The 12,796-nt window shown below is 44.3% G+C and overlaps 1 protein-coding gene across 1 annotated transcript in view; it reads left to right on the top strand.

The window, feature by feature from the left end:
- The window catches only part of LOC119652386 (sterile alpha motif domain-containing protein 5), a 558,631-nt gene that overhangs the window by 505,774 nt on the left and 40,061 nt on the right, over positions 1-12,796 (top strand). Inside the window, exon 8 of the mRNA XM_038056486.1 lies at positions 6,126-6,182. Within this exon, the coding sequence (XP_037912414.1) occupies positions 6,126-6,182 (57 nt within the window). The remainder of the gene's footprint in view (positions 1-6,125; positions 6,183-12,796) is intronic.

The raw sequence follows: 12,796 nt of genomic DNA on the forward strand, positions 1-12,796 counted from the left end.
GTCCGATAAGAAATTCAGAAGGTCCAAAAGGGTTTACCACCTATGCATAGGAAATTTGTATACACATAAAAATTGAAAGCTTTTCCATTCTGAGCTGGAGCTCAGTGGACTTCTGAGGTCACCGTTTGAAAAACGTAATAAGGTTCGAGATTTCATCATCATCATCAACGGCGCAACAACTGGAATCCGGTCTAGGTCTGCCTGGGAACTCCAGACATCCCGGTGGTGCGCCAAGGTGCACTAATACGATATCCCTAAAAGCTGTCTGGCGTCCTGACCTACGCCATTGCTCCATCTCAGGCAGGGACTGCCTCGTCTTCTTTTTCTACCATAGATATTGCCCTTATAGACTTTCCTGGTGGGATCCTCCTCATCCATACGAATTAAGTGACCCGCCCACCGTAACCTATTAAGCCGGATTTTATCCACAACTTGGCGATCATGATATCGCTCATAGATTTCGTCGTTATGTAGACTATGGAATCGTCCATCCTCATGTAGGGGGGCCAAAAATTCTTCGGAGGATTCTTCTCTCGAACGCGGCCAAGAGCTAGCAATTTTTTTTGTTAAGAATTTCCGAGGAATACATGAGGACTGGCAAAATCATAGTCTTGTACAGTAAGAGCTTGGTGGTGAGACGTTTCAAGGGAAGTAGTTTTTGTAAGCTAAAATAGGCTCTGTTGGCTGCCAACAACCGTGCGCGGATTTCATCGTCGTAGTTGTTATCGATTGTGAGTTTCCACTCTAGATAAGAGAAATTATCAACGGTCCCAAAGTTATATTTATTATTCTCGTTTGACCACTGTGATATTGTCCGTTCTTTAGTTTCGGGTGCTGACGTTATATACTATATATTTCATCTTGCCTTCATTGGTGTGCTGTCTACGATCTTGCGCCGCCTGCTCGATCTGGATGAAGGCAGCTTGCTACTGTACGTCTCGGGTCGTTCTTCCCATGATGTCGATATCGTCAGCATAGGTCAGCAGTTGGGTGAACTTAAAGAGGATGGTGTCTCTCGTATTTACCTCAGCATCACGGATTACTTCTTCCAGGGCTAGGTTAAAGAAAACGTATCATAGGCCATCCCTTTGACTTAGACCGTTGTTGACGTGATCCTAGAGATTTTATCTGGTCTCGCACATTAGTCAGGGTCAGCCTAGTCAGTCCTATTATTTTCGTCGGGATACCGAATTCTTGCATAGTTGTGTACAGTTTTACCCTGGCTATGCTGTCACAGGTGGCCTTGAAATCGATGAAAAGATAGTGCGACTGATGGCCATATTCTCAAAGTTTTTGCATCGCTTCCCGCAAAGAGATAATCTGATCTCTTGCTGATTCGCCTGAAATCAGGCAATGATATTCTGGGCGTATGAGGCCTAGCCTAGCAAGATGGCGGAGAGTATCTTATAGATGGTACTTAGCAACGTGAGACCTCTGTAATCTCTACATTGCGTGATATCTCCCTTTTTGTGTATGAGACAGATAATGCCTTATTGCCAGTCGTCTGAAATTGATTCGTTGTTCCATACATCGAGCATAAGTTCAAGCTTATCTAGTATAAGAGAAAGCCAAAGGAAGATTAGACGTTTCCTGAAATTGCTGAATAAAAATTTTTATTTCCCATATACCGATATTTCGAGGACCAGTTGTCCTCTTCCTCAGTGAGTTTCATACTAAAATTTTTTATTTATAGTCATGTAATTTTACTTAGTGGCATCATTCGCATTTTCTAGATACGCAGTTTATTTTTTCTCTGGGCAAGCGCTGATTACAATATCGACAGAAGCGCGTGGGGGTTCTGGTCGCTGCTGTGCTTCCCGTTGTCCTAGCGTTTTCCACTTTCTTCACAAAAAAAGACTGGTCTAGTAATGTTGTCAACATCGATGGAGTACCTTTCTGTCAACAAATTCTATCACTAGGCGGGCATGTATAGAGGTGAGACAATTTTCCTGCCTTAATCCTGATTCCTGGAATTTGTGACTTAGCTCGTTTTGGATTCCTAGCTGATACTCTCTAAATTACATTGCGGCTCTTATTGGTCAGTTAAGCTTCAGAAGAACTTCTAGACTCAAGGACATTTTATAGACAATTTGCTATTCTCTAGCCCTTGTTTTACCGGAAATGTTTGATCCGTGATGTAATTATCATTTCTGGAGTCATCTTAATACTGACCTGTTATCTTGTAGCACGCACCTAGCGAAGATATCATTCTGGGCATTTTCACATATCCAGTCGTTGTCTGCTTTCAGCCGTTGGATATAATGCGTTCGTCTGGCAGTCAGCGGGTAATTTTTCTTCCTGTTGGTTGATGAATTTAACTGAAGAGCCCACTTTTACCTTAAAATCGGTTTACTGTCTGTCTGTCTGTCCGTCTGTCTATCTGTCTGGAAAGGTTCAAAACCTACTGCTGGCTCCTGCCACGCAGTTATGTGAGACTTCTACTCACAAAAACCACCTCGTTCTCATTCCACTCTCCCCACGGAACTCCTATCAAGTATTGCATCGAGGGGGCTGGATCAGCTTTTAACTGCGGCTCATTATGGTTCTCTCCCTTCCTTGTTTTCGTCGTAGTTCTTCCTGCCTAAGCTGTTGGTGAATAGCTTGCAGTTCCCTTACAACCTGGTTCCAGGCATCCGTTGACTCTAGCATAAACTCCACAATGTTTTCGGGTGTTAAACGCCTGTCTGTGACCGCTTCCATTCTTGTTCGGTGCGCGGTGAACCTCGGGCAATCAAATATGACATACTCCGCATTCTCAGCCACGTTACCACATCTTGGGCAGCATGGTGATTCGTCGTGATTAAATCGATGTAAATAAGCACGATAACCTCCATGTCCACTTAAGAATTGTGTTAACTCGTAGCTTAATTCTCCATGGTTTCGTTCAAACCATCTCCGAATATCCGGAATGATGCGGTATGTCCAACGACCAGTTTGGGACTCGTCCCATCGCTGTTGCCACCGTTCGATAGATTCCCACCGTGCCAGCTGCCGTCGAAATGCGCTAGACTCTCCAGCTGCATATGTTCTGTCGTAGAGTCGCCGACTTTCCTTCGCCAAGATGTCTATGGGGAGCATCCCTGCTAGTACATATGCCGCTTTTCCTGATGTTGTCCGATATGCATTGCATACCCGGAGTGCACTTAACCGATACGCCATTCCCAATTTTCGGCAGTTCACTTTGTTATTCAGAGCAGTTGCCCAAACTGGAGCTGCGTAGAGTAGCACGGAGCTGACTACCCTGGAGAGCAGAAGACGTCGACTTTGTCTTGGCCCACCAATGTTCGGTAGTATCCTCGAGATCGTTGTAGCGATGGAAGACGCTTTAGTTGCGGCGTACTCAATGTCTCTTTTGAAGTTGAGTCTTCTGTCAATAATTATTCCCAAGTGTTTGAGCGATGGTTGGGAGTAAATTGTTTTTCCGCAAACTTTGATTTTCACAGTTGTGTTCTTTCTTCTCTTGCTAATGAGAACTACTTCTGTTTTATGCTCGGCAAGTGAAAGGCCAGAATTTCTCAACCAGGAATTGATCTCCCATATCGCTTTATTTGCATAGATCTCGATCTCGTCTTGGTGCTTTGCGACTACCGTTATTCCGATATCATCGGCGAAGCCAATAGTTGTCACGTTGTCCGGTGGGCGTAGCGTCAACACTCCATCGTACATAACTAGCCACAGCAAGGGACCCAGGACAGAACCCTGTGGCACTCCGCAAGTTGTCGGGAATATTTTTAGCCCATCGTCCGAGTCGCAGTAAAGTCTTCTCCCAAGGAGAAACTCGACCACAATGCGTACAATGTACTTCGGGGCTTGTATCTTTTCGAGTGCCTCGATGATTTTTTCCATTTTGCACTATTGAACGCATTTTTTACGTCGAGGGTTATTACTGCACAGCATTTTCCTTCTTCTATTGCAGCCTAAGCCAAGCCAGTCAGCATGCTGATTGCGTCGACAGTTGATTTTGCCTTACGAAATCCAAATTGTTTGTCGGAAAGGTTTCCTTCCTTTTCCGCAACGGCGAGCAGTCTGTTATATATTACTCGTTCAAATAGTTTGCCAATGGTCTGTCTGTCTGTCCGTCACACGCATTTTTCTCGGAGACGGTTATAGCGATTGACACCAAATTTGGTAGAAAGGTGGGAACTGTGAACGCTCACGCATATAGTGAGTTACATCCTTTTACGATGAATTTAAGGGGGGTCCCCATACATGCAAAAGGAGGGTGTAAATTTTTTTTTCATCAAATATAGTCATGTGGGGTATCAAATTAAAGGTATCGGTTAGTACTTTTCGAAACCGGTCTTAGTTTCGACTTTTGTTGAAAGGGTGGGGAGTGCGGGGGGTTGAAAGTGGTCATTTTTTTAACGAACCCATTCTCAGGAATTACCCAACCGAAAAATCTGAAAAAAATCAGGAGGCTGCCACTATATGGTGCCTAGGCTCCGAAATACCCTCCATACTGATACCTGTTCAAATAAAGTTAATAATAGTATATTACTATAATTTTTAGTAATTGACAGGAAAACCCTCCTTAAGTTCACCCTAGAATCACAAAATTGCAGCAATATAGGCTACAGTATAGAACATAATCTTGCCAAACTTGGTGAAAATCGCACTGTTACTAACAAAGTTATACTAGGTTAAAACTGTCGCTCCTCTGCAAATTCAAGACTATGAATGTCAATATCACTTGAAAGTGGCTATTTTCACATAATATATGCATATTTTACGTGCTACATGCTAATGGGACAAATGCACACTCAAATCTTGTTATAAAAGAAATACACAAAACCTTTCATACCTGAAGCGTCTAGCTTCCAGTTTCCCGACTTGTTTTAGAAGTTGTGCGAAAAATCTATCGATTCCAAGTGCTTTTTTATGGGGTTATATCAAGTCAATCAAGCTTCTCTGTTTAAAATTCTGAGATATACATCTGAATCTGACATTTAAAGCTCTGGTATCTTCCCCCCTGAGCCGAAACATCAATCCACCCACGAAGCGTAATAGACCTTTGCAAAGCATAATAAGATTGGATGTTGATTATACCACAAATTGCTATCCCTTTTAGTCGCCCTTCGCTATAAACGGGGAATAGTTTGAGTGAATTCTATATCCTCAACTCTCAGAGCAGTCACTTGCTCATAGAGTACCGACTTCTCGCCTTAATTATAAATACTATAATTTCATACGACGCCTAAGTGTTACGTGACCAGTCAGACTACACTGTCATTTTCCTCCTCCTCTGTCAAATGGAATTGGGAACAATCTATGGCGGAATTGTTAAGTTGCTGATGTTTTTCTGAGAGAGGGAATAGTCAGTTTTTCTGGTCTCATTTCTGCATCACTGGACAGTAATGTTTTTGCGTTGGGCCATTGTCAGCGACTCGTCCAACCCCGTTTAGGGGAACCGATTCATTCTTTGCTTTAGTTCCCTTCTTCCTCATTAGGGTTTAAACGATAGTTGGTTCGCACCCCCGTTTCCAATCAAGGTTAACAATGGCAACAGGGGAAGGCAGATTTGAAGGTGAGTGGCGTAGTGTCGTTTCCTGGTTTCGCAAATTATTCCCTGCAAGGCATCCCTTTTAGTTCCGGTAAACTCATTCAGCATTCCACTACAATACGCTCGTCCGAAACGCGGGTAATTTCCTTATTGAACTTTCATTATCTTGCTTTCATATTTTTGCTGTCATTGCTGCCACTGAATTTCAACTTTATTTCGGCAAAATGTCTTAACCCCGGCAAATTCGTCCTTACCGGTTACTCATATGATGTCTGTTGATAGCGATTTGAAAGAAAGTTAACCTTTTCCGTAAAGACATTCCAGAGAGCAAACACAATTGCATACTTACAATATCTTCCTTTTCCTGCTCTTTGGTTTGAATCTTCCCCTTATGGTCTAGTTTTATTACCTCGAAATATCCTAATTTCGCTTTTTATCCTAGATTTTGCGTCAAGTTGTAAAATGGTAGACTATCCTATAAAGAATCATGTTACTGAACTCTTCTTGGTATTTATTCTTGCTTCATTTGTCTATGCCTGAGTGTTCCGCAATCAAACTATCTTTCATAAAACAAAAGATACTGCATTATTGCTCTCACTTCTAATATTTTATCTATACCTTTCAGTTAAAAGTACAAGAAGCAATGCGAAAAAAGGAACGATTTCAGCGAGAACACGAAGAGGTAAGTTTTCTGGTTTTAAAAAAATTTCATTTTCTTTCCCTGCCATCAGCTCCTGCTTTCTCATCGTCTATTGTTCCATACGTGCCTGTTGTATGGGCAACTTGAGTGCACTCCTGGGACTACTAGATTCCGTGTTTAAAATGATGCTCCATATATCGTGACGGTGCAGAAGATGAGACGTCGCAAATGCCGTTGTCCTGGCATGTGAGGAAAGAGAGAGCCTTTTTTATGAAGGATATATTTTCTAACTATAAAACGTCACAAAAAAAAAAACCAAGAAAAGCAGTAAGGAATAAGTAAGGTTGCAAGAGTGAAGTGGATGCATCAGTACTAAGTTGAAGCCTCCCTGGTGCTAGGCTGAAGAATTTTGACGACGGTATTACATTGTAAAAGTCATTTCTGGCATATTTAGAGAAAAGGATACTACGAGTGACAACAGTGTGTGGATTAAAACGCTGCACCCAACGACTTAGCAAATTGAAGCAGGATTTCAATATTGAGCAGACAGGAAGCAAGCGCACCTTGTATTTTAACTTCCAATTCATGCATTCCCCATACGCTTTCCACGGAAGAAAAGTTCATATGTTTAGGTTTGGTAAAATGAGAGCACGATGAGAGCTGCAGGTGAATGTCTGGTGAACAAAGATGTTGAATCCACCACCACCCTGCTTGCAGTTATGTAAAAATGTAACCAACTTTCTGTGTTCCTGTTCACTGTTGCATATTTTCATATATTTACTTTGAAGGGTTCCATTCTTGATAGTTTTCACTACTAATTATAGTGAAGTTTAGGATGCGAAATGGGAAGTAGCAGAATGTAACCCCTAAAATGAGCTGCACTTCCCGTTGTGAAGCAAAGTATGGGGAAGGAGGTACCCAGTCTGACAGTATGGGGTTGACGTTGAAACTCCGGAGACGTTACAATTCATATCTCCCAGACTGGTTTTGAAAATTTCTGCAAATGCTAATCTCAAAGGCATGAGGTCGTACACCTTCCTACAGCAGATTCATAATATGTTCATTTCATATTCAGGACATCCTTAATTGTGATTTTTTATTTCGGAATTCTATTTAACTAAATACAGAATGTAGCAAGTAATTTTGTCAGGTGCAAAAGTTTGACACCCTTCATTGGGGCGAAAATGCAATTAACTTGATGCAACCATCAGACAATATTCCCAAAATTGAAATGATGTTATTTTCCATAATAAAGATTTTTGAATTATTTTTTCGGTGCGCGGAATTCAGTCCAAAGTATCTAATTTATTGTACAAACTGAGAAAGATACGTCTACGTTACTCCTCCCCCGAAATATTAGTGGGACATTAAAAGTGAAACACACACTGAACATTTAATTCATAATTTCGCCGACGTGGCCATTAATGTCGACTCGCAAGAGACACCGCACACCAGCTTATACCTCCATTCCAGTAATTGAAATACTCTTCCAAGAATAATACTGAATACGTTGCTCCATATACCCAGAAAGATAGGGATTTTCATGCATTATTCTCAAATAAACGATGAGTACTTTCTATTAATCATTATGTGGGGTAATGCATGTAATTTCCTATTCTAAGGATCCGCACATTCGGGAGGGTATGAAACAACAACGCGTCTGTCTTTATCCTTTTCGGTGTCCAATGTACACTTTGTTGTTCGTACCTTCTAAGGAGATATTTACGAAAGGGATTCCGTCAAGCCACGCCATTAGATGAAATGTAATTGGCATTACGATATACGAGTTTAGGATAAAGGAATATTAAAGCGTAGTAGGAAATCGGCCTGAATTTAAGCGGTATCCCACTGCGAGCAGTTTCGGAGATTATATTGCAATTTGTATAATTTATCTGGTTGCCCCAGTTTTCATTAGATGAATTTCCAAGAAATGCGGGAGTAGTAATTAATTTTCTAGGTTACGTTATCTTTGGCAAGCTGAGTTTATTATATAAATTGATATTTTGAGGAGATATCTTGTGAAACCATCTAGTTCCATTTAAGCTTTACTTTGGTTGAGAGCGAACTCAGATATAAATAATAACATATATAAAGATTTACCGAATATTTTGAATATCTAATATTCACTATTACTGTGAGCTTGTCGTTTGCACAACATTAAGTTTGATGATAGGTTAAGTGAAGTATACATAGTCTCATTCAGGACAAAGAAATGGGAACATAGAGGAGAAGACTGGTTGGATGGGATAATTGGAACAACTTTACGATTTAATTTGGTAACTAGAAGACAACAAGACACAAGGTGCAGATATTAGGGGCCCGACTTAATTATTGAATTTTACTTTTATTTTTAATAAATCAGAAAACTTAAGCTCGACGCTTTAGGTATCAATGGTTTTTTTTTCATTTTTTATAGACTTTTTGTTTTATACAAGGAGGTGTTAAAAAATCTTACAAAGACACATCCATTTCTGCTCTGCCCTGTGATCGTCAAAGCCGTCATGGATGTAGTGTGGGATTTGCACCCACTAAAAAAGCACCCCTGCCCTTGCCCTGCATTACTTCGTGGGGCGGGCTTGCCTTCCGTAGGCCTTCATGTTTCCAACTCTGCAGTCTTCCGCTCCTTTGCTTCCTCCACCAGCTCCATTCTGTCTTTAGGGTACAGCGTCTCCATTTCTTTGCTTCACGAGCTGGGTTTGTATTCGCACAATTGTGTGGATGATCGAAGTCCAGTTTGCCTCCGACCTTTGCATTTCCCGGATTAAGTTTCGGGGACTTATGCTGACTCCCAGGGCCTCGCTCAGGCTTCTTCTCTCCTCCCGGAATCTCGGGCACTCAAACAGCATATACTTCGGGTCCTCTGGGATCCCACATCTGTAACAGCTCGAGGAATCATCCACAGTGATACGATACAGATACGTTCCATAGCAACTACCGTGTCCAGTGAGAAATTACGTGAGGTGATAGTTCACCTCCCCGTGTCGTATGTCCATCGACCCTTCGACGACTCATTCCACCGTCATTGCCAGCGTCTATGCGACTCCTCTCTTGCCGTTCGCCGGTGATCTGCTTCCGTCCCTGATGACCCGCCTGCCTCCGTCCATACAGGACATCGCGTCTCTCTCGCTAACAGGTCAATAGGGACCATCCTTGCGATTGCGAACACCCCATCATCCGAACTAGTTCGAAATGCGCTGCATACCCTCTGTGCAATCAGAAGATAGGCAGAATTTATCTTCCTCCAGTTATGTACGTTATCCAAAGCCTCCGCCCACACAGGCGACACGAACAACAATATGGACCGCACGACCCCAGCTATGAGCAGCCTGCTACACTGTTTTGGCCCAGCTATGTTCGGCATCATCCTGGCAAGGGCCGTGGTGACCTTTGCAGCTTTTTCACAGGCGTACGATATATGGCTTTTGAAACTCAGCTTGGCATCGAGAGTCACGCCAAGGTATTTGATGGTCCGCTTTGAGACGATCATATGGCTTCCAACCTACAAACTGATCGAATTTCTTTTCCGGCGATTTGTAATGAGGATTGCCTCTTGTCTTTTCCTCCGCCAGGCTCAGTCTGGCTCCATCAAATCAGGACCTTACAGCCATTACCGACTCGGTGGAGTAAACCTCCACATCCTCCGGGAGTTTTGCAACAATCACTATGGTCATGTCATCTGCAAAACCGACCAAAGTGGCCTCCTCTGTTATGGGAAGCAAGAGCACCCCCTTATACATCACGTTGCAGAGCAGAGGCCTAACACCGAACCTTATGGTCCCCCGCTGTAATGATGTATTCGTTGGGCCCGTCGCCCGTCCCGCACCAGAGAGCTCTGTCCGACAGGTAACCCTCGATTAGCTTAGCTAAGTAACGAAGTGCATTAATTTTGGCCAATGACTCCTTAATGCAGCCCCAGTTGGGGGAGTTGAATGCATTTTTTACATCCTCCGTCACCACGGCACAGCACTTGCCAGAAAGCATTGCCTCTCGAGCTAAGTCCACCACTCTTCCCACCGCGCCAACAGTAGAGTGAGCTTTCGGGAACCCATATGGTTCATCCGCAAGATCATTCCCGTCTTCCACGATAGGGAGCATCTATTATAGACGATGCGTTCGAACATCTTCCCCATAGTGTCCAACAAACAGATAGGCCGGTGGCTTGCCCGTTTTGAGCAACAACACTAGTTTCTGCCTTTTCCATTGTGGAGGAAATACGCCTTCCGCTATGCACGCCTCGATGGTATTTATGAACCAATCAGGTCTGGTCCCCACCGCCAACTTCAGCGCTTTATTAGGGATGCTATCTAAACCCAGAGCCTTGCCATCGCCGATCCTTCCGCAGACCACCCAAAGTGCCTCCTCCGTAACGCGAGGTATTACCTCCACCTCGAATTGGGCCTCCGTTTGATACCAGCTCCCCCTATGGTGAGGAAAGAACGTGGTTACATTCTTTTGTAGAAACTGTGGACAGATCACCTGAGGCGACCTTTGCCCATGCACGTTCTTCACAACCAGCCTGTAGGTCATTCCCCAAGGGTTTTTGTTCGCATCCACACACAGTCGCCTAATCTCTTTTGCTCCTACGAATGGCCCCTTCTATTCTGGCACGCAACGTCCTATAATCCCATTCGCGGTCCTCGTGATCGGGTCTTCCCCTGGATCGTTGCCTTCTTGCTCGATGGCATGCCGATCTTAGCTCCGCGATTTCGCTATTCCACCAATAGTTTTGCTGTTTCCTTGCAAACTTCCGCCTCCGGGGAATAGCAGTGTCGCATGCCTCAGTCACCCATCGCGTGATTCTCGATGCCAGTTCGATCGCCATGCCATTCAGGTCATCATGACCCGCCAGAGCTTCAGAGAACACACCTTGCTCGAACGCCCTCGTCGTCCACCCTGACGTCGCTGCTCGTTTTCTACGAGCATTCAGCCCGCCACTTGGCCCACCAGCGACTTTAATAAAGATCGCCTGGTGGTCGCTGTGTAATATTCACTGACATACCAGATAGTTCCCCTTGCCAATGCGGTGCTCACGTACTTGAGGTCGACGATAGAGATTTTCGGGTTCTGACTCCATGCGTGCGCACGTGTTACGCTAGGAGGAGCACAACAGCTGTAGACATGAGTCCCACCCATCTTTTACCCTCACGAAACCAGCTTCTGGACGTTGCAGAACTTCCTGAATGGCCTGCCCGCTGCACGCCCATATCACTGCCCTACCGGTCTGGTCCCTGGTCCAAACACCATCTGATAGGGTTCACAAATAATGGCAATGTCAATTCCCTTCTCTCGGATGGTCTGTGGGAGGAGGTCTTGCGCCGCCTGGCAGTTGTGAATCAATCTCATTTGGGCCTTGTATTTAGCGCTCTCCTGAAGGCTGGACTGCTACTGCCAATAATATGGCGGTTGTCGATGTCCTCGTTTCCTTCGCACAGCGTGCATTTCGGGTCAGCTGTGCACTCCTTGGTGTTGTCTCTGCTGGAAGGCTGATAACTGCAGTCTACGACCCCCCATAAACCTTTCGCATCGATTTTACTGCCGATTCCTGTAGTCCCGGAAGCTCGCACACCTTTTCCAGTGCTGCGCGCACATTCTCCTTTGTGGTGAAGTCATTGATGTCCTTGCCATCTGGCCCTTACTTTAACCTGCTGGCCAAGGGATTTTTCCACTTGACCAAGGAATTTCTCCGCTGTTTTATCATTCGACTTCTTTAGCCCCAACATTATGTCTCCCTTCTGCGATCGCCTAATTTGTCTTCTAGAGCCTTAAGTTTTGGGTCCGACTTAACTTGCTTAAGAATGTCGGCAGCACCCCCTTTATGGAAATGACGATCACTTCTGGTCGTATCCTCCTCCTCTCCTTCCTCTTCTTAGAGAAAACCTATTTCCATGCCTTCGTGCTTCGCACTTCATGCTCTGCCTCATTTGTAGGTATCACAGCTACCGACTTTCCTCTGGCATCTTTGACTATTTTTTAGTGGTTGCTCCGGTTTCTTTGGAGAAGGATGTTCCATCCTTTTGGGGATCTGTTGGGTTCCAGGTATTTAACCCATCTCCTCGCGGCTTCTTTTTCCAGGGTTCTCGCCGAGTAACCTTCGCAGATGAGGTGTCACCCTGCGTCGCCTCGGTGACTTTCTCCCCTGGTTTGCAGGCTACTTTCTCCTCCTAGGCTTTGCCGTACGCCATTCTGATACCTCTGATCATAGCTCTAATATTTTCCTATTCTTAATGAACTCACAGAACTTCATTATTTTCTCGCCCAGTGTGGCAAATGCTACTCCCGGGTGGTCGTCCGCTCGCTGACGTTCTTCACACTCATCATCTGGTATCAGAATTACATCGCTGGGCTTGGCTCCTGGACACCTGGACACCTGCAACTGCTGGCGTTGGGCTTTTCAAGCCTTCCGTTGTTTGTGCTGGTATTTTGTTGTTCGCATCCATTTGCTTGTTTGAGTATTCGCCGTTGAGGATAAGATCAACGTAGCCCGCAATTTAATTATGGCCCTTCCTTAAGGTGTGACCTATCCCAGTATGTGCGCCAACCAAGTTTTTCGTTTGAGATAGTATCAGGCCAGCGTACTCGAATGATACGACGCAAACAGGTGTTGACGAAGGCTTGGAGGTTTTCAGTAACAGTTGGGTCAATTTCCAATAGTTAGT

Source organism: Hermetia illucens, chromosome 3 (assembly GCF_905115235.1).
Source record: "Hermetia illucens chromosome 3, iHerIll2.2.curated.20191125, whole genome shotgun sequence".
NCBI classification, from domain to species: Eukaryota; Metazoa; Arthropoda; class Insecta; order Diptera; family Stratiomyidae; genus Hermetia; species Hermetia illucens.